Consider the following 18,958-nt stretch of genomic DNA (forward strand, 5'->3'; position numbering starts at 1 on the left):
TGGTAATACTCCAGAAGTACTATGATCAGTAGGAAACACATTTTGAAAGCTATTTCTGAATAGACTCGAAAACACCAAATCCTCTGTCATCTTTCAATAACATACTGCCTAGTTGTGTTAGAAACATCATTTTTCATTGGCGATATGACCCGCGTATGAGCAGAAGGGTAAAATTTAAACTTTGGTTTTTTTTATTTGTTTTTTTTCTTCTAAACGGAGCCATTATTTTTGTATGGAGACCACTCTTTATTCCAAATGCCCATCTTATCCTACTTTTTGCAAAGGCTCATCTGTCTGTTTGCAGTTCATACCAGTCTGCCTTAGATCTGAGACCAAAAAGTCTAAAATCCAGACACAAAATGGGATTCCGACCAAAGGCGAATTTTGCGTTAAAAAAAGTCGGGTCCAAAATATGAGGTTTTTCTATCTGTATTTTGTAGTGCAACTGGATATTCCAGATTATTTAGTATCATTGTAGAGCTACATCTGTCTACCTTTCTATAATACCATCCAATTTAGTGTACCATGCATGACCATGACATTACAGAACTCGGCAGTAGGCTACTACCTCCTGTCCTGTAAAGTCGTCGCTAGGGGTTAATGTGTTAACAAGAATTTTTTATTTTTTTTACAATTTGTCTGGGAATTGCTAAATTTGTAATTTATGAGCAATATCGATGCACAAGTGATTAAATACGCAAGGAATATTCAAATTTTGTGACGTTATCAAAATGAACTGTTTAATACATTAACCCCTGGAGGTTTTTGCCATTTTTGCTTGAAAATCGAGTAGGAGACACATTTTGAAAGCTATTTTTGAATCGACTCAAAAACACCAAATCTCCGGTCAGCTACCTTTCTATAATACCATCCACTTTAGTGTATCATGCATGACCATGACGCTACAGAGCTCGGCAGTAGGCTACTACCTCCTGCCCCGTAAAGTCGTTGCTAGGGGATAATGTGTTAACCTATGTGGGGAGACAATATTTAGCTTTTATAGCTAAAATTTTTGACTCTTGGGACATGATTTGCAATGTAGTGGTAATACTCCAGAAGTATTATGATCAGGTAACGTTTTTGAAGAAGAATTACAAGTCTGGCCTGATGGTATCAGTTAAAAAAACACCATGAGGGTAAGACCCACAATGTTTAACAATTCTGTTTTCATATAAGATAAAATAAAGAACCTTCTCTCCCTGATAGAGAGGTACATCTTCCTCCTCCTCCTCCTCCTCTGGCTGTAAATCCCCTCTAGCTATTGCCTCCTGCCTTTCCTTCCATTCACGTACTTTGGCTGTTATGGCTATAAAAAATAATATGAATGTATTTCTTTCTTTCAATAAAAACATTTTGGGCATATGAAGCACTTTTCATGCTCATTTTAATTTGGATATATTAATTTTATGATATTTAAATTTACAGTATTCAGTTTCCTGATCTGAGTTAACTCTTATTCCTGAATAAGAGACCAAAGCAGGCCTGATATTGCTCATGTGGGTAGTTGACACTGATGAATTTGTGAAGAAAACAATTTACATACATAGTGAAAGTGTATAGGGGTAAGAGAAGCGTGAAACACATACTTGCTAAATTGTCTAATAATGTTGATGTGCCTCTTCTTACACCACATATACAGAATTGCTTTCTTGTCACAAAAAGGACAAGTCATATATACATCTAGCATTTTTTCCTGGATCTCTTCCTAACCTTGATCATAAGCCCCAATTCACTTAGAAACTGTTCACAGCCCAAACCTTAAAATATATAGACTCACTGGCTTTACAAGAAGGGGGGATCTGTGCAGTCAATATTGTTTCCTGGAACCACAATAATTGAGTCACAAACAGAAAACCACTGAGATCCTCACCTGAGTGAGCTGCGGTGGCTTAGTGGTTATGGTATTGGATTCATCTTCTTAAGGTTACTTGTTCAATTTCCACTATGCCTAAATCTTTATTTATAAGCATGGATATCACTTATAATGCAACTGATATGAAATCTTAAGGATACAGGACTACAAAATCAAATCTGATCATTATAAGCTCAAATTATGGTCAACCTCAGTCAATCAGATCACCTTAAAATGTGTTGATGGTGCTCATAACCAAGTTCATCCAAACTCTTTATAATACAAGCTTCATTACCAAAAATGATCAGAAATATGGCCCGTAGAGTGTTCACCAACTCATTCAGCATTGGATTTATCTGGGGTCTTGAGGATATAAGCTTACATAATAAATTTATCTGATTAAAATCTGTTCAGAAATATTACATCTAGAGTCTTTTCAAGTAAAGCCATTAAGATGTAACATCACCTTATTAATATGCACTGAAGTTGGTCAAAATCAAATTCAACTGAGATCTTGATGATATAAGCTTACATACCAAATCTGACCAGAAAAATAGTGTTCATAAACTGAGCTTAATAGAATTAAGATCGCCTCATTAATATGCATGCCTGTCACCCACAATGAAAATCATCTGAGGTCTTGTTGATATAAGCTTACATACCCAATCTGATCAGAAATATGGCCTCTAGAATGTTCAAGTTCAACCAATCTGATGCTAGATCACCTAATTAATAAGCATGAATGTCACTGATAATCAAGCTCAGCCAAGATTTTAATAATATTAACTTACATACCACAGTTGATTCCAATCTGATAAATAAATCCTCTTGAATCTTTATAAACAAATGTTGATGTATAAATGGGTGATGGATGATGCAGGACAGGCAAACTGTGAGTTCTCTTGGCCTTGGACAAGACAATCAACCTAAAATTTAATGAGCAGTCTCACCTTTCTTTTCCTGTTCTAGCTCTAGAGGAAGAATAATCCCATCATCCTCATCTCTGTAACCATAGTAGTCAGCATCTATATCTTTCATCAGTTCAGCACGTGTCCTGCGAGGTGCAGGTGGTGCTGAAGAATCAAAATGAATAATCAGATGGACTTACCAGATAAACAGACTTAACACTTGCATCTAGAATCTTATAAAAGTCTACTTTGTTTCCAAACAAAGATAAAGAATTGTTAATGTGGTCATATGCCATCATTAGCTATTTCTGACAAATGTGGTGCACAATTTTTCAATCAGACCTGCTTTAAGATCTTCCCTCTTGAACGCAGCTTATATGGTACTGAAAAAATTAATTTTCATTCTTAATATTTCCCAAGCTTGCAAGGTAAAGGTAGATAAAGACTAAAGCAACGTAAAATTTCAATAAAATTAAGAAAAAGATGGCTTAAATCGAATCCCTTATAATCTGCTGGCTGAGGAAAAAAAAATCCCGAAATGCCTTATTTAGTCCCTTTTCTTCTTCTTCTTTTCAACTGCCAGCCACTGAAATGCTATCAGATATTTTTAAGAAACTTCAGTATACTAAATTTCCTAATAAAACTATTTTGCAAGATGCCATCTGATTGGTACAAGTTTTATTTAGGAACAATAACATATCACAAGAACTCTTTTAGTGAAAACACTTCACTACGATTATCCATTCATGACAAGCAGATACAACACCATTTTCAAGATTGCCACCTTGTGGCCATACTAAATGTCAGATCAGAACCTTTTTCATTCAGCATGTTTAGAACCAACTAGACATCATAAGAAGTCATTATCACAAAATCCATGTCACTTGGGCCATCTGTTTAGGATAAGTAACCGTTACAAGACTGTCAAGATGGACATTAAGCTGTCGATATTGTATATCAGCCTGGCATCATTTTCATTTAGGATAAACCAGACAGAATAAGAAGAGTTTTGGTTACAACCTCATGTAGCTATAGCCAGCCATTGATGATAAGTAACAATAAGATGATTTTTTTTTTTTATGGTGGCAATACTGGATGTCAGATTAGTACCATTATCATTTATGATGAACTAGATGTAATATGAAATATTTCTGTGGAAAACTCTTTCAATAGAACCACTCATTTATGTTGTTGTTTTTGTAGGGTTTAATGCCATTTTTCAGAACATGATAAGCTATACATGGCGGCCAGTATTATTGGTGGAGGAAGAACCCAGGAAATCCATGGAAAGAACCACAGACCCTTGAGAAGCTACTGGCAAGCTTTCTCACATACCCACATTGGCCGAATCCAAGAATTGAACCCACACAGACAGAGGTGAGATGGCAGTGATCCGTAATGGAGAGCGCTTTAGACCACTCGGCCCCTCGGGGCCCCACCACCCATTTATGATATGTAGTGATAACAATGGTAATTATTAATTTCCCTTGCTCAGAGCATAAATATCTTAAGAGTTTGAAATTTTCTGCACTATCACACTGCCTTAATCAGTGACTAATGTTGATCATATGACTTATAATGATCATGTGATACGAGGAGACAGCAACATAAACATGTGAAGGACAAACCTTAATTTTATTTAAAATGTGGTGTGGATTATTACATCAAATGTAATGATTGTAACAAGGATTAAATTAGGGAAACAGGCAGAGTGTTAAAACCAGGATTAAGGAACATATCAGTACAGAGTCATTGGTCATACACAAACACTAGGAATATGGGACATACCATAGTCCCGAAACAAAGCAAGATGTTCACAACAGAGGACAAGATATAGAAAAGGATGGTAAAGGAGGCAATAAAAATATTACAGCAGATGCCACCACTAAACAGGGATAAGGGGCTTAAATTACCATCCATCAGTCTCCTCGTATCATGTGACCATTATAAGAATCCAGTTCAATGAACTTAATCAAGACTTCATTAAGAAATTTATTAAACCAAATGATTTTATAAATTCTAATGAATAGACCATTGACGGCTTCAACCCATACACAATTATCAACTCTTGGATTAGTTGGTACTGGTGACAAACATGTACAAGGACATTCTTTTCAAATCCAGCAGCTAAGCTAAGATATATATATATATATATATATATATATATATATATATATATATATATATATATATATATATATCGGAAGTAGCCAAATGAGTGGTATCAACCAATATTTTTGACAAATGCAAATTCTTTAATAAATTTTGTTGTTCATTATTTTGTTATTTCTATGGATTAAATTGCATACATCTCAACTAATCATGGAAAATGATTAAAAGTTTGAGACTAGTGAAAAGTAAGGTGACACAATTGGATTTTCTGAAACCACTTTCCACTTGCATTAAAAATTTGATCAGCCATGTATGTAATCCATTCTACAAAGGCTCCCCTGTCATAACGCCAATATCCTGCTGCAGAAGGGGTGGTCTTAAAAGAGGGGGAATCATTTTGCTAAGAAAGAGAGTGAATGAGGAATGATTTGCTTACGTTCTTGTTCAAACAGTTCCCGAACACCAGGCAAATCTTTGGCAGCTCCAAAGTATCTGTTAAAAAAATGTATGATGTCATAATTTCCATTCAATATTGGGAATTAAGTTATCAAGTCTAGTAATAGTGAAAAATTGGTTTCTTAGTAAACATAGTTTTGAATCAGTGATAATCATGAAACCTAAGATGTTCATATACTGAGCCAAAACATATAAATTCTATTAAAGCAAGTAAGGAAACTGCTTGTGTTCACCCAGGTATGTGGTAAAATCTGCTTGATATATCAGACATTGGCGTAATATGTTTAAAAGGCTATTTTACAGAAGAAAATGCACTGTGCAGAGTAAAAAGGCAAAGCATTTTTTAAGAAATATTTTAGCAATTCTAAAAATCAAATAAATTTAACCTTTATATGAATAGTTTAATACAAATTAGATAGTGCTGACACAATACTGATATAAATTTAAAAAGTTTATTTATGAAGCCAACTAAACATGTTAAACTGAGCAGCTTGAATGATATGGAATACAAGGGTATTGAAACTAAAAGACAAAATCAAAGTGGGCCTGATACTGCTTACCTGCATACATAACAGCTGACCATTTCACTAAGGTAGTGTTCTACAGTTTCATATCTTGCAAAAGGTTAGAATATTTAATAAAAAGAATTTCCCCAGGTTTCCTCACTGGTTACACTGGCTATTTAAAAAAGACCTTGTATATCTTGGGTATTGTTCAAAGAACCTTTAATTCCCTTTACTCTGGTGTGTGATTCATGTATGTAATATGGGTCATAGAGTATACAACTTGGCCTTACTCCAGATGTGCAACTTTCAAATACTGCTAGCTCCATCAGAATTGGAATTTGAGCTTCTGTATCATCAGGATCTTGGGCAAATTTTAAAAATATTAATACGGTTTTCTTGCATTTAATTGGCTGCCCTTGGTAGCACTCTAGAAGTATATTTTTTATCACTTGGGCATGTTATCATCAAGATATGGATGACTTAGATATTAATTATCTCTAGAAAGAAGTTTTATCAGCAGTAAAATGAACATGATATAAAGTTTTGGGAGATCATTCAATTAGGGTATTTTCTTAGACTACAACAGAAGTCTGCTTAGAGGGCACTCACCAATTATTATGTACTTTTGATAGAGTGATGTGTATATATAAAGTGAAGTTGTTTGCATTAGAACATGCACATTGGAGAGAATGTTGGTTTACCTCTATGCTACTTTGATGTTATGTAGCTCACATTTCTTTGTTGTTGTTGTGGGGTTTAATGCCATTTTTCAGCACACGATAGGCTATACATGGCGGCCAGTATTAATGGTGGAGGAAGAACCCAGGAAAACCCAGGAAAGAACCACCGACCCACAAGAAGCAATTGGAAAGCTTTCTCACATACCCACATTGGAAGAATCCGAGACCCGAATCGGCGCAGACAGAGGTGAAATGGAAGTGATCCGTAACAGACAGTGCTTTAGACCATTTGGCCACTACATTTCTTTGGATACTGTACTTAATGGAAATTGCACATGATCTAAGCACACTGCTAACTAAAATGACTGCTCCCTTGTTCTAAAAGAAAATCAGCCTGAATTAGTCTAAAGTACAATATCTTTAGCAGCTATTAAAATAGCAAAATTAATTTTGCCAGACTAGACAATACCAGTTTCTGAAAGTGCAATGAATGAATTACCAAATACATAAAACGTAAAAATGTTATTGACTCTTTTTTTTTATAAACACTATTTATCTCTGAAGTTCAGGAAGTGAAATGACTAAGTCAAAACTGGATCAGAATTTTGGCTTCCAGAGTGGTAATAAACTCAACCAATTAAATGAAACATTATATCACAAATATGCATGGATCTCACTTGTTGCTAAAAAAGTCCAAGATCTTGTTTGTATATCTATATATTCCAAGATCTTGTTTGTATATGTATATATTCCAAGTTTGATCAAAATCAGACCTCAGCTGCTATGATTTTCAGAGTGGTAACAAATTAAACCAATTACATCCACAGTCACGTCATTAATATCCATGATCCTCATTCATTAACTAGTCTAACATCTTGATGATATAAACACATATTTCAAGTTTGGTCAATACTGATTCTAGAGTGGCAACAAGGTCTGCTAAACAGGCACAAGATTAAATCATCAATATGCATGTATATCATTCATTATCTAGCTTGTATGTGTGATCTTGATGATATAAGAATATCTTCCAGGTTTTATCAAATTTAATGAGAGATGACCTCCAGAGCGGTAACAAGCACAGCTAATCAGATGCAACATCAACTCACTAATACCGTTGCATCTCACACATTATTTAACGTTAAATGATGAGTTTGTAATGATACAAGTCTATATTTAAGTCTGATCAATATCAGATCAGAAATCTTGCCTCAAAGTAAAGGATCAGCTAATTGGATAGAAGACATTTAACATCATAGATGCCACTCATTACTGAACACAACTCATCCTCATCATTAAACTCATCCAAGTTATATAGGCATAGATTCCAAGTTTCATCAAAACTGGATTAGAAATGTGGCCTCCAACATGTTCAGCCAATCACATGCATGATGACCTCTTTAGGATACATCTCATTTTAAATCTGCTTGAGATTTTGGATAAACTTGGATGCCAAATTTGACTGAAACCAAACAGAAATATTGACTCTGAAGTAATAACAAATAACAGCTGAATGCATGACAAACAACAAAAGATTCATTTGGCTTTATGACCTGGTGAGCTAAAACCTTATGAAATACTTCCTGTGCTAGTGATATAGTTTCTGAACCATGTTAAGTGTTCTTAGGACTTCAATAAAGTCCTTCAAACCAGATTTTAGAATTAGGTCCAGATTCTTTTCCTTCTTCTTCTTCTTTTTACTTAATCTTTGGTGAAAAAATGTGTACCATTTGGACCAAGAGCTAAGGTCAAATGGCAATGAGCAATGAATAGAATATGCTCCTTAAAATTATGGAAATATTTTTCCAAGTTAAGATGTTGAAGATTTTACCCACTGGTAAACCTATTTTAAAAAAACCTATATCTTAGGAACTATTAATAGGACTTTGAATTCCATTTATTATGGTCTATGATTGATGGGTGTAATTTGGGTTGAAGTGTATACAGCTTGGCCTTACTTCACATGTGCACTTATTCAAAGACTGCTAGCTCTTCTTGGTCATTTTCACTTCCTGGACTTTAAAGATAAATTGGGAAAAAATGAGCAAATTGCTTTTTTCTCTCACAATTCATATATTTTGTAATTCTTTCAGTGCCCTTTCATAAGCGGTATTGTCTACTCTGGCAAAAATTTGTCTTCCCTATTTTAATAACTGCTAAAGTTAGTGTTCTTTGGACTATCAAATTCACCGGTGCAGACAATCTTATCAGCTGTCTGTTTTAGATAGTCCATAATTTCAGTAGTTACCACATGCAAAGAAAAATGTCAGTCACAGTACATCTAAGTAGCATAGAGGTATGACAACATTCTTGACAGTGTGCATGTTGTAAATGCAAACAACTTCATCATGTACCTGTCCCTCATTTAATAGCTGTAGGGTGAAACCTAAATGAGTTGAGATTGAGAGATGATTAATATTTTTGTCTTACTTGTATCCTCTGCTCCCTGGCACCTCCTTGCCTTCATGATCCAACATCTTTGGTCCAACTTTCTGAGGAGAAAAAAAATCCATAAGTACACATTGAATTTCAAGGCACACAGTGTATAAACTCTCAGTTTATTGCAAATCATTTAATTTACATGGTTGATCTAATGTGCAATACAGTGTTCAATCGCAACTTACACATCCAGACTGGAACTAATATATTTATGAGTCTACACTGATGTTCATCTGAAAATATGCTTTGATACACCAAATAAAACCTTTAGGAGTCTATATTGTTTCCATTCTCAATGTTTAGTGGGAAATATTTGGAAAGCTTAAGGGTGGTGGTGGTGGTTATTAATAAATACAAAACTGCATTTGTGGTTTGTTCAAAGTCATAGAAGGAAATCATCTGATATTGAATATGAACACATCTCAATGTGATGTTCTTGATACAAAGACATATCAAACATTCTTTCCACCAACTTGGAACAAAGAAAGTATATGGCTTTGTGTGTGTTTCCCCATCATCTTTGTAAGCATTATAACTAGGTTTTTCATTTAAGACAAAACAATGAGCATCAAGTTCATGTACTGTGAGCAATGCTGTAACAAGTACAAAATTCGCCTATCAATGTATACTCTTCAACCCAACTACCCTCTACCTACACATTTCAATTTCAACTTATTCAAATTAAATATTTTGTCATGACAGAACTGCATTCATACTTGAACAACATTGATGAGAGATTCTTGAAAATTGTGTCAAAATCTGTATGACTGATTTTTGAAAAGACATATCAAGAGATGAACTTCTAAAAATGTCCAGGTGTCAGAGTTTCAGTTAGCATAATATCATAATAACACCTGTCAGCTGGCTCAATGTCAAATTGGTCAGCAGTCCATGAAGATCCTTGATAAAAGGTATTGGATAGAAATTTAGCACTTGACAGACAGCTGTTAACATGTCAACCATCTTCCAAGAATTTTTGTATCAACTGCATTAGGGACATTCTTCTGATGTTTTATACACAAAGTCTTGTCTTGAAGTGAAATTGCAAAGGAGCAAGCTGTCACAAGGGTGTTAGCCTTTATTTAAAGTAAACAAGAGAAGTTGACCAAGAAATCTGATTCAATAGGGCACTTTCTGCTGACTGCATATGATGCAGGATTGCCTCATTAATATGCACTGATCTCATTCTTTACTGAAATATTCTAAGATCCTGATAATATAAGCACATTCCAAATCTGATCAGAATCAAATTTCAAATGTCTTCCAGAGTATTAATAAGCTCAGACAATCAAATGCATGATTGCTTCATCAATATGTCTGAATCTTTTTAATTGTCAAACGCATCCAAGAACTTGATAATATGAGCCAATACTTCACATTTTATAAAATTCTGATCAGAAATATGGCTTCCAGAGTGAGAATAATCAGATGCAAGATCAACTAATTAATATGCATACATCTCACACATTATCAAACTTGGAAAAGACCTTGGTGATATTAGCATATAGTTCAAGTGTGATCAAAATCAAACCAGAAATATGGCCATCTGAGTGGTAACAAGCTTAGCCAATCAAATGCGAGATCACTTCATTAATACTTGTACATCTTGCTCATTCCTAAATCCATTAATATTTTGGATTGCTGAATCAATCTGAGATCCTGATGATATAAGTATATATTCCAAGTTGGATCAAAATTGGATTTGAAATTCGGCCTCCAGAATGGTAATAAGCTCTGCTAATCAGATGCAAGATGACCTAATTAATATTTTATCTTACTCATTAACTCATTCAACCCCAGCACTGTCTATCTCTGCTGCTATGCCCCAGAAGCACTAAGCTGTGACTAGCTACTAGTGCCCCAGTTTTTACCTATTTGAAATATTTTGAAAACACTGCGCATATGCATTCACTCTTAATTTCTCTTCTTATATCCAATTAAAATCCACAAAATGTTCACTATTTATTCCAAATGAATTTGTCTATACAGTAATGTAAAAAGAAATCCTATTTGTCCAAGTCTTTCACAACTTATTTATACACTATTTACAAAATTATGTGCAACATTTATCCGCAAGAACTCTATCATCATCACTGTCAGCATCCTCATCTTCTGACAATTCAATCTCAGAAACTTCTATGTCAGAATCTAAATCTCGCAAATTATCTACCTGCCGAACATATCTTTTCACAGCTTGCTCAATATTTAGAGATAAAACCCCGAAAAACTCTTAAATTTTTGCTCTCATCAAAAATCACTCTTATGTCTGCCATCATTTACCATTTTTCATGAACAGAACATGTGTAGTGAAACTGCTCTCAAAACAGTAACCATTGGCTTCTGAACAATTCAAATTTCCACAAATGAAAGTAAAATCATTTCTGATTGGTTTAATAGTTGTTTTATTCTTTTAAAACAAACATTTGTAACCAATCAGAGACGTTGTATCCAACACACATTCATCATGCCTGAAGACAAGATCAGCCACTAGATGCAGTAAACAATCCACAACTACAGGCATGATCGGCAGATGAATGCAGAAACTGGATCATACCTACAGACGGATTGGGGCCAAAATAAGTTAATGAACTCATCAGAGGCTCTAATTGTATAAACAATATATTCCAAGTTTCATCACATTCCAATCAGAAATACAACTTCTAGAGAAGTAACAAGCTCAAATAAATGAATGCTAGTTTATCATAAAAATACGTGTGGATCTCACTCATTATTGAACCCATTCAAGATCATGATCTTATAAATCAAAATTGGATCAAAAATAAGGCTTCCATAGTGGTAAAGGGTAGTCAATCAGGTGCCAGTTAATAAATACATGCCGAGAACATGTGTGGTCTTCACAATTTATATATTGTATTTGGTCTGTATACTGCACACTGACATATAATGTGCACCCCAATTATTCACTCAGAATAAGGGGAAAACACATAGTTCTGCCATATAACATTCGTATGACAAAATACATTTTACAATCTTGATAATTTCACTTCATTTTATTTCTGTGAAAACAGTCTGCCATTTTGGACAGTGAATGAAAAAAGGGGCAATATTGAAAGTATATCTTTTCGATTGTACGGAAGGCTCTCAATGGGGCTATTTTATGATAGCCATGTTGATGGAATTCAGTCTACTGCATCAAATCTCTCAAAATCGTCTTTGTTGTCATCACTCTTGAAAAGTTACTGCATGTCCTCGTCTGTTATACTTTTAGTTGCTACATAATAGCTCCAATCTTCATCTTCATTCTCTTCATGCTAATGTTGTCCTCCCAGAAGATGTCAGCCTCCATGCCAATCATTTTCTTTGAGATGCAGTTTATTTTGAGAACAATGATGATGATGATGACGCTTGGATTTAACTTGGATAATACATCCGGTACTCGCTGGCAGACATCAGTCAGCTCAGGTTTCCTGTTTCCACATGGTGTAAATGTATGTTGGTCACACAGCATACCACTCATTCCATTTTCTTCTGAATATGATTTTCTTGGTCTTGTTAATGCTTCTTCTGTCTTTCTTTCATTCTTTTCCACTGCCTTAGAGAACACTCTCTACCTCCCAGCAGCTGTTACCATGTGCTTCTGCACACACAATGATGGTTAGCTTGTTTCACAGTGTTTTTTATGCCTTTAAAATATGTCTCCATATCCAAGCAAGAATTTACCAAGACAATGCATTCTAAGTATGCTTGGCATATCAAAGCTTTAGCTGGTGCTGATCAGCTATTAAAAAAACCACAATGAGTCAATTAAACACTGCTTACTGTATTATGTGTGTGTGAGATTTGGATTTTTAACATAGCTTTAAAATAAAAATTCAGTCATATCACTACAATGTCTGCAGTGTGACAGTTTACAGAACTCTCCAGCACTGGGACAATGCCGCAGTCATGTAGCATGATGTCCCACCCAGTTACATTATCCTGACACCAGGCTGACCAGTCCTAATACTAACCTCTTAATGCTGAGCGCCAAGTGAGGCAGCTGTCAGTACCATTTTTGTAAGTCTTTGGTATGACTTGGCCGGGGATCGAACCCATGACCTACTGCATCTGAGGTGGACTCTTTAACCACTAGGCCACCGGAGCGGTCACTCACTGTACTGTAATAAAGAAGTATGTACTATGGTTTAAAATGAGAAATGAATAAAGATCCGAATTGATTTTCTGGAAAAACAGTAAATAAGCTGTAATTCTACCTAGAGAAAGCAATGTGACTATGTTCAGAACATCAGTTTTAACCAGTACTGAATGCCCTGAAAAGACCACACTGAGTCAGTGAAACACTACTCACCATTAAACAGTGCTGAGTCAATTAAATATTGCTCCCTCTATTTTAACAAAGAAGGAATAAGTCCCATGGTTTAAGATGATAAATAAAACCAAGCTTAATTTCTGAAGAAAAAACAAAATTGTACATTTATATAGACAAAGCAAGATGACTATATTTAGCAGATCAAAATTTACCCATCAATGATTACCACAAAAAGACCAAAATGAGTCAATGGAAGCAATGATGACTGTATAGTCACAAAGATATATATCAAATATATTAATTTTAAGATGACAAATAAAACCACAAACCAAGTTTATTTTCCAAAAGACACAAAAATTGTTTTCTGACTTCATACACTAACTGAATAGTTTGCTTCACTATACAGTGTTACCATAACAGTCTACCGTAACTGTAATTACCAAAACTATGTCAGCTAATCATACCTCTGATGAGAACATGAACACTGTTTGAATTCCATCATATCTGTAATATTTGAAAATAGGTGCCACAGAAGAGTACAAAATCATCAGCTATTTTATGTTGTTGTGGGGTTTAACGCCATTTTTCAGCACGATAGGCTATACATGGCGGCCAGTATTAATGGTGGAGAAGAATCCGGAAAACCCCGGAAAGAACCACCAACCCACGAGAAGCTACTGGCAAGCTTTCTCACATGCCCACATTGGCTGAATCTTAGACTCGAACCGCCGCAGACAGAGGTGAGATGGCAGTGATCCGTAACGAAGAGCGCTTTAGACCACTCGGCCACTCGAGGCCCTGCTATTTTATGACCACTATCCATAAAAAGCTGCCTTGGATAAAAATTAAATGCATATTTAAGGATGAAAGAGGCTCCTATCTATATGAACTACATCTGAATCTCACTAGAGACAGGAATGAGTCCTATCATACCTTGTTTTTAGAAAGGCCTTTTATTCCATGATGCTCTGTGCCAAGTCTGGTTGAAACTGGTCTGGGGGTTTTGAAAGTTAAAACTAGCAGCTGTAGATTGACAATGGATTAGTTTTTAAAATTTTAGTAACTGCACCATTATTTGAAGGCAGATTAGCAGTGTTTGTATAAACTTTAAAGGTCTTATAACCAGTATGCTTTCTGTTTGGAGACTAAGTCATATTTTTTAAAATTATGGTCACAATAATGTTAGCCATTTTTTATGTGGATCAGCAGCATCTGTACAACTCGGAAAGTTCATCATGCCAGGATGGTCTCCGTAAGTTCATTTTGAAAGCCCATCATGCCAGAATGGTCTCCGTAAGTTCATTTTGAAAGCCCATCATGCCAGGATGGTCTCCGTAAGTTCATTTTGAAAGCCCACCATGCCAGAATGGTCTCCGTAAGTTCATTTTGAAAGCCCATCATGCCAGAATGGTCTCCATAAGTTCATTTTGAAAGCCCATCATGCCAGAATGGTCTCCGTAAGTTCATTTTGAAAGTCCATCATGCCAGAATGGTCTCCGTAAGTTCATTTTGATTCATTTTGAAAGCCCATCATGCCAGAATGGTCTCCGTAAGTTCATTTTGAAAGCCCATCATGCCAGAATGGTCTCCGTAAGTTCATTGTGAAAGCCCATCATGCCAGAATGGTCTCCGTAAGTTCATTTTGAAAGCCCATCATGCCAGAATGGTCTCCGTAAGTTCATTGTGAAAGCCCATCATGCCAGGATGGTCTCCGTAAGTTCATTTTGAAAGCCCATCATGCCAGGATGGCCTCCGTAAGTTCATTTTGAAAGCCCATCATGCCAAAATGGCCTCCGTAAGTTCATTTTGAAAGCCCATCATGCCAGGATGTTCTCCGTAAGTTCATTTTGAAAGCCCATCATGCCAGAATGGTCTCCGTAAGTTCATTTTGAAAGCCCATCATGCCAGGATGGTTTCCGTAAGTTCATTTTGAAAGCCCATCATGCCAGGATGTTCTCCGTAAGTTAATTTTGAAAGCCCATCATGCCAGAATGGTCTCCGTAAGTTCATTTTGAAAGCCCATCATGCCAGAATGGTCTTCGTAAGTTCATTTTGAAAGCCCATCATGCCAGAATGGTCTCCGTAAGTTCATTTTGAAAGCCCATCATGCCAGAATGGTCTCCGTAAGTTCATTTTGAAAGCCCATCATGCCAGAATGGTCTCCGTAAGTTCATTTTGAAAGCCCATCATGCCAGAATGGTCTCCGTAAGTTCATTTTGAAAGCCCATCATGCCAGAATGGTCTCCGTAAGTTCATTTTGAAAGCCCATCATGCCAGAATGGTCTCCGTAAGTTCATTTTGAAAGCCCATCATGCCAGGATGTTCTCCATAAGTTCATCTGGCCAGGTGAGGTAATGTAATAAAATAATATTATAATGTTCTGTATGAAATTTGAGATTTTTATAGCTATTCATCTTTCAATCGAAAACTGTGATCCAAACTTTGATTTCTTCAAATCAATCAAATGTATTTCTTTTGTAATTACAAATGGTTACTTCTCAATGGAAGGCAAGTGAAAATGTGGAAATTAAGTCAGCAACCTTAAAAACCCAGTCACAGGAAAATTAAAGTTTCAAATTTCTGGCAGGATGAGCATGTTGTTTTGTCACTGCCACGTTCTAATTATAAAGAGAAGACATTTTCCATTCACTTCAAAATAAAATGATTCATGGGGAAATCTGGACCAAAAAACGACTGAGCTTCTCTTAAGTGTTAAATTTAATAATTACTGAATTAATGTCATCAGCAGTCACCAGTCATTGATCATATGTAGGAAGCAAAAAAATGCTCGTGGAAGTGAACTACAAAATATACACCTCTTCCTTTTTTACTGAACTGTCATAAATTGGTTCATATTGATTAATCACAATGACTCAAATAAGCATATTGTCTTCCCTGTCTCAGCCTCAGCAATAATCTGACAGTGATAATCATTCCGACCCTCTGACTCCAAGAAACATAATTAATAAGTTAATAACATTTCTTTTAAGTACAAGAATAAATCTCCTAAAGTTATAAGAAACCTAAAGCATCAGTTTGCTCCATGAATATGAAACAATCAAGGCTATGAACTCATGACTCGAAAACAAATAACCTTGAGATTTTTTATTTAACACTTGATACTTTAGGTATCAAGGGTCAAAATGACAGCAGTTTTGGAATCTACTAAGAATCCTCTAACCTATAAAATGGATGATGTCAAAGGATGTATCATGGCTTTTGACATCACATCACAGTTATCTAACCTTGTAATCAGGGCCATTCAGTTCCTTGATTCTGTCCTCCCAGTGACCTTTCTCTCGAAGCAATTTGTTGATTTCATCATTTAAATCTCGTAGCTTGAATTCACCTAGACCAGCTAAAAGGCAGAACAAAATTTCATTTTCAGGAAATATCGAACCAAATTTATGAACAATTTACATTATGATTATCACACAAAAAGCTTAAGCTAACTGAAAAGTGATCATGAATGACAGGAAAATGAAATTCTAGCCATACCTGGTTTTGCATATGTCTTTAATTTAACAGAAAATGACAGTAGATGTTGAGGAGATTATCACCAGCATCTCAACAAAGTACCAACAGAGCAAAGATTATCAGATAACTGCAAACTCTTTGTTGAAAAATTAAGCCAATAAACACTGTCCAGAACCAACATAGTTTTCAAAACTTAAATACAAATAACACATATTCACCTATACAATGTTCTGTTCCCGTGTCTACAATATTGAGCTAATTTCTTATCCGTCATGGCTGCTAATAAATATGATTTCCTTACACTATATCTATTTTCTGAATAGAATTTCATTTTTTCAGCAGCTTACTGTACATTTGCATTCTTTTGTCAAGTTTTATTTAATTAAAGAACCATCACAAACATACATCATGCTTAAATGAAACATTCTAGGAACGTTGTTAAAGTTCTGGGAACTTTGTTAAATCCTACTATGAATGATTCCATTTCTACAATATGCCCCAATGATTATTGATCAGAAATACGTATATGATGTTAAAAAATGTAAAGCTTTCCATGTGGTATTTTTATTCAAAGAAAGATGTATGCAATAAAAAACATAATAAAATAGAATTTCTTGGAATCCAAGATAAGATCCTTTTGAACTGCTTAACGCTGAGACCATCTGGTGGCCATATTGGATTTTTAAAAATCAGCACCATTGTTATTTAAGACCAGCTAGACATGATAATCAGTCTATTGTTGAAAAGACCATATGATATGACCATTCATTCTGGATGAATAGTGATAACATGTTTTGGAAGATGACCACTATGGCAGCTGTATTAAAGGTCAGATCAGGAGTATCTTCATTCAGAACTACAAAAAGTCTTTCAGTGAAACCAAATGTCATTATGACCATGGTCAGCAATAACATTTTAAAGATAGCCAGAATGCTGACCATAAATGTCAGACTGGCATAATTTTCATTTAGGACATCATAAAATATCTTTTAGATAAAACCCCATGCAGTTACTTGTGGTAATAACAGGATTTTTAAAATGGCTGCCATGTCAATCATATTGGATGTCCAAGGGGCACTATTTTTATTTAAAACCTAAGTAGACCTTGGGATGCATGTGTCTTGATAGATTGGTAGCAATCCTCAAAGTAGGTTAATCCTAGAAGCACTAACTTGTGCAAATGTATATTGGAATCCTGATGATGAATGAAGCCATTATATAAACTCCTCTGGTTAAGAGCTAAGCATTAGTTGTCCTGAGAGGAATTTATTACATGCTAATGGGTTTTAAGTAACAAAGAAAATACAAACACTTCCCTTTCCAAGTCAATTTTCATGTAAAATTATTACAGAACAAATTCTGAATTTACAAAAATATTTTCTTTTTTTCTACATCTATTCAGCATTCTAAATACCTATCAACTTTGACAGCCAGTGAGCAGCTTACCCATAATTCATAATTTTATTATCAATTTTGACTTTTCAATTACTAAGTCCTAATAATTTAGTCACTTTAGACAATGGCAGCATAAATCCATTGAGAAGGAATTTCATGGTGGAAGGTAATGAAAAGTCAAGGTTTTAGAAACTGCAAATTAAAAAGTAATTATACAAAAGAATAAGGTTATTTTCAATATTAAACCAAGTTATGATGGAACTATTTAGTCGCAATCAGCTTCAGACTTAGGTCAGGCAATAAAGTTCACTATTGGGTGATTCTACACCATCTCAAAACATATTACATTAACAGAACAAGGCAAAGTCCACATTTTTTAGCAAGTTAGTTGCTCACTTTGCCTTGTAGCATGACTCATAATAGCCTCTGTTTTATGTGAAATTATGGTAGGTGATATCACAGTAATTTTACTGTAATGTTCGTCTTTTCCACATTTCTCTGGATCCATACCATTAATTGAGGATGATTACAAATATCAGTATCAGACTGGCCATTGTCAACTGTGGCTGTAAGAAATACCAGCCACATAAAGATGGTGGTTTAATGTAGGAGCCAGCAGTCTCACAATCAAAACGGGATAATGCTGTGAATTTAATTGCATTTGTTAAACACTTTTAGCATAAAACATAATTTGTACTTGTTACATTATGATTCTGAAGGATACCAGAGTGCAAACAGTTGACCATTTTCACTGATCAATTTTTAAATTTTAGTCAATCTCATTAAAATTATATCTCATCTATCCTACATGAAGATCTGACAGCGACCACAGACAGCATAGGGGTCATGTTCTGGTGATCTAT

The 18,958-nt window shown here is 35.1% G+C and overlaps 1 protein-coding gene across 1 annotated transcript in view; it reads right to left on the bottom strand.

Moving 5' to 3' along the window:
* LOC149789024 (pre-mRNA-splicing factor ISY1 homolog) overlaps nt 1-18,958 on the bottom strand; it is a 47,115-nt gene that overhangs the window by 10,703 nt on the left and 17,454 nt on the right. The window contains exons 5-9 of the mRNA XM_089975186.1: nt 16,469-16,581; nt 8,945-9,006; nt 5,309-5,364; nt 2,803-2,925; nt 1,191-1,306 (exon numbers count right to left, since the gene is read on the bottom strand). Coding sequence (XP_089831312.1) covers nt 1,191-1,306; nt 2,803-2,925; nt 5,309-5,364; nt 8,945-9,006; nt 16,469-16,581 — 470 coding nt within the window. The remainder of the gene's footprint in view (nt 1-1,190; nt 1,307-2,802; nt 2,926-5,308; nt 5,365-8,944; nt 9,007-16,468; nt 16,582-18,958) is intronic.

The sequence above is a fragment of the Sinohyriopsis cumingii genome, chromosome 11, assembly GCF_028554795.1.
Source record: "Sinohyriopsis cumingii isolate HCF-2022 chromosome 11, ASM2855479v2, whole genome shotgun sequence".
In the NCBI taxonomy this organism is placed as follows: domain Eukaryota; kingdom Metazoa; phylum Mollusca; class Bivalvia; order Unionida; family Unionidae; genus Sinohyriopsis; species Sinohyriopsis cumingii.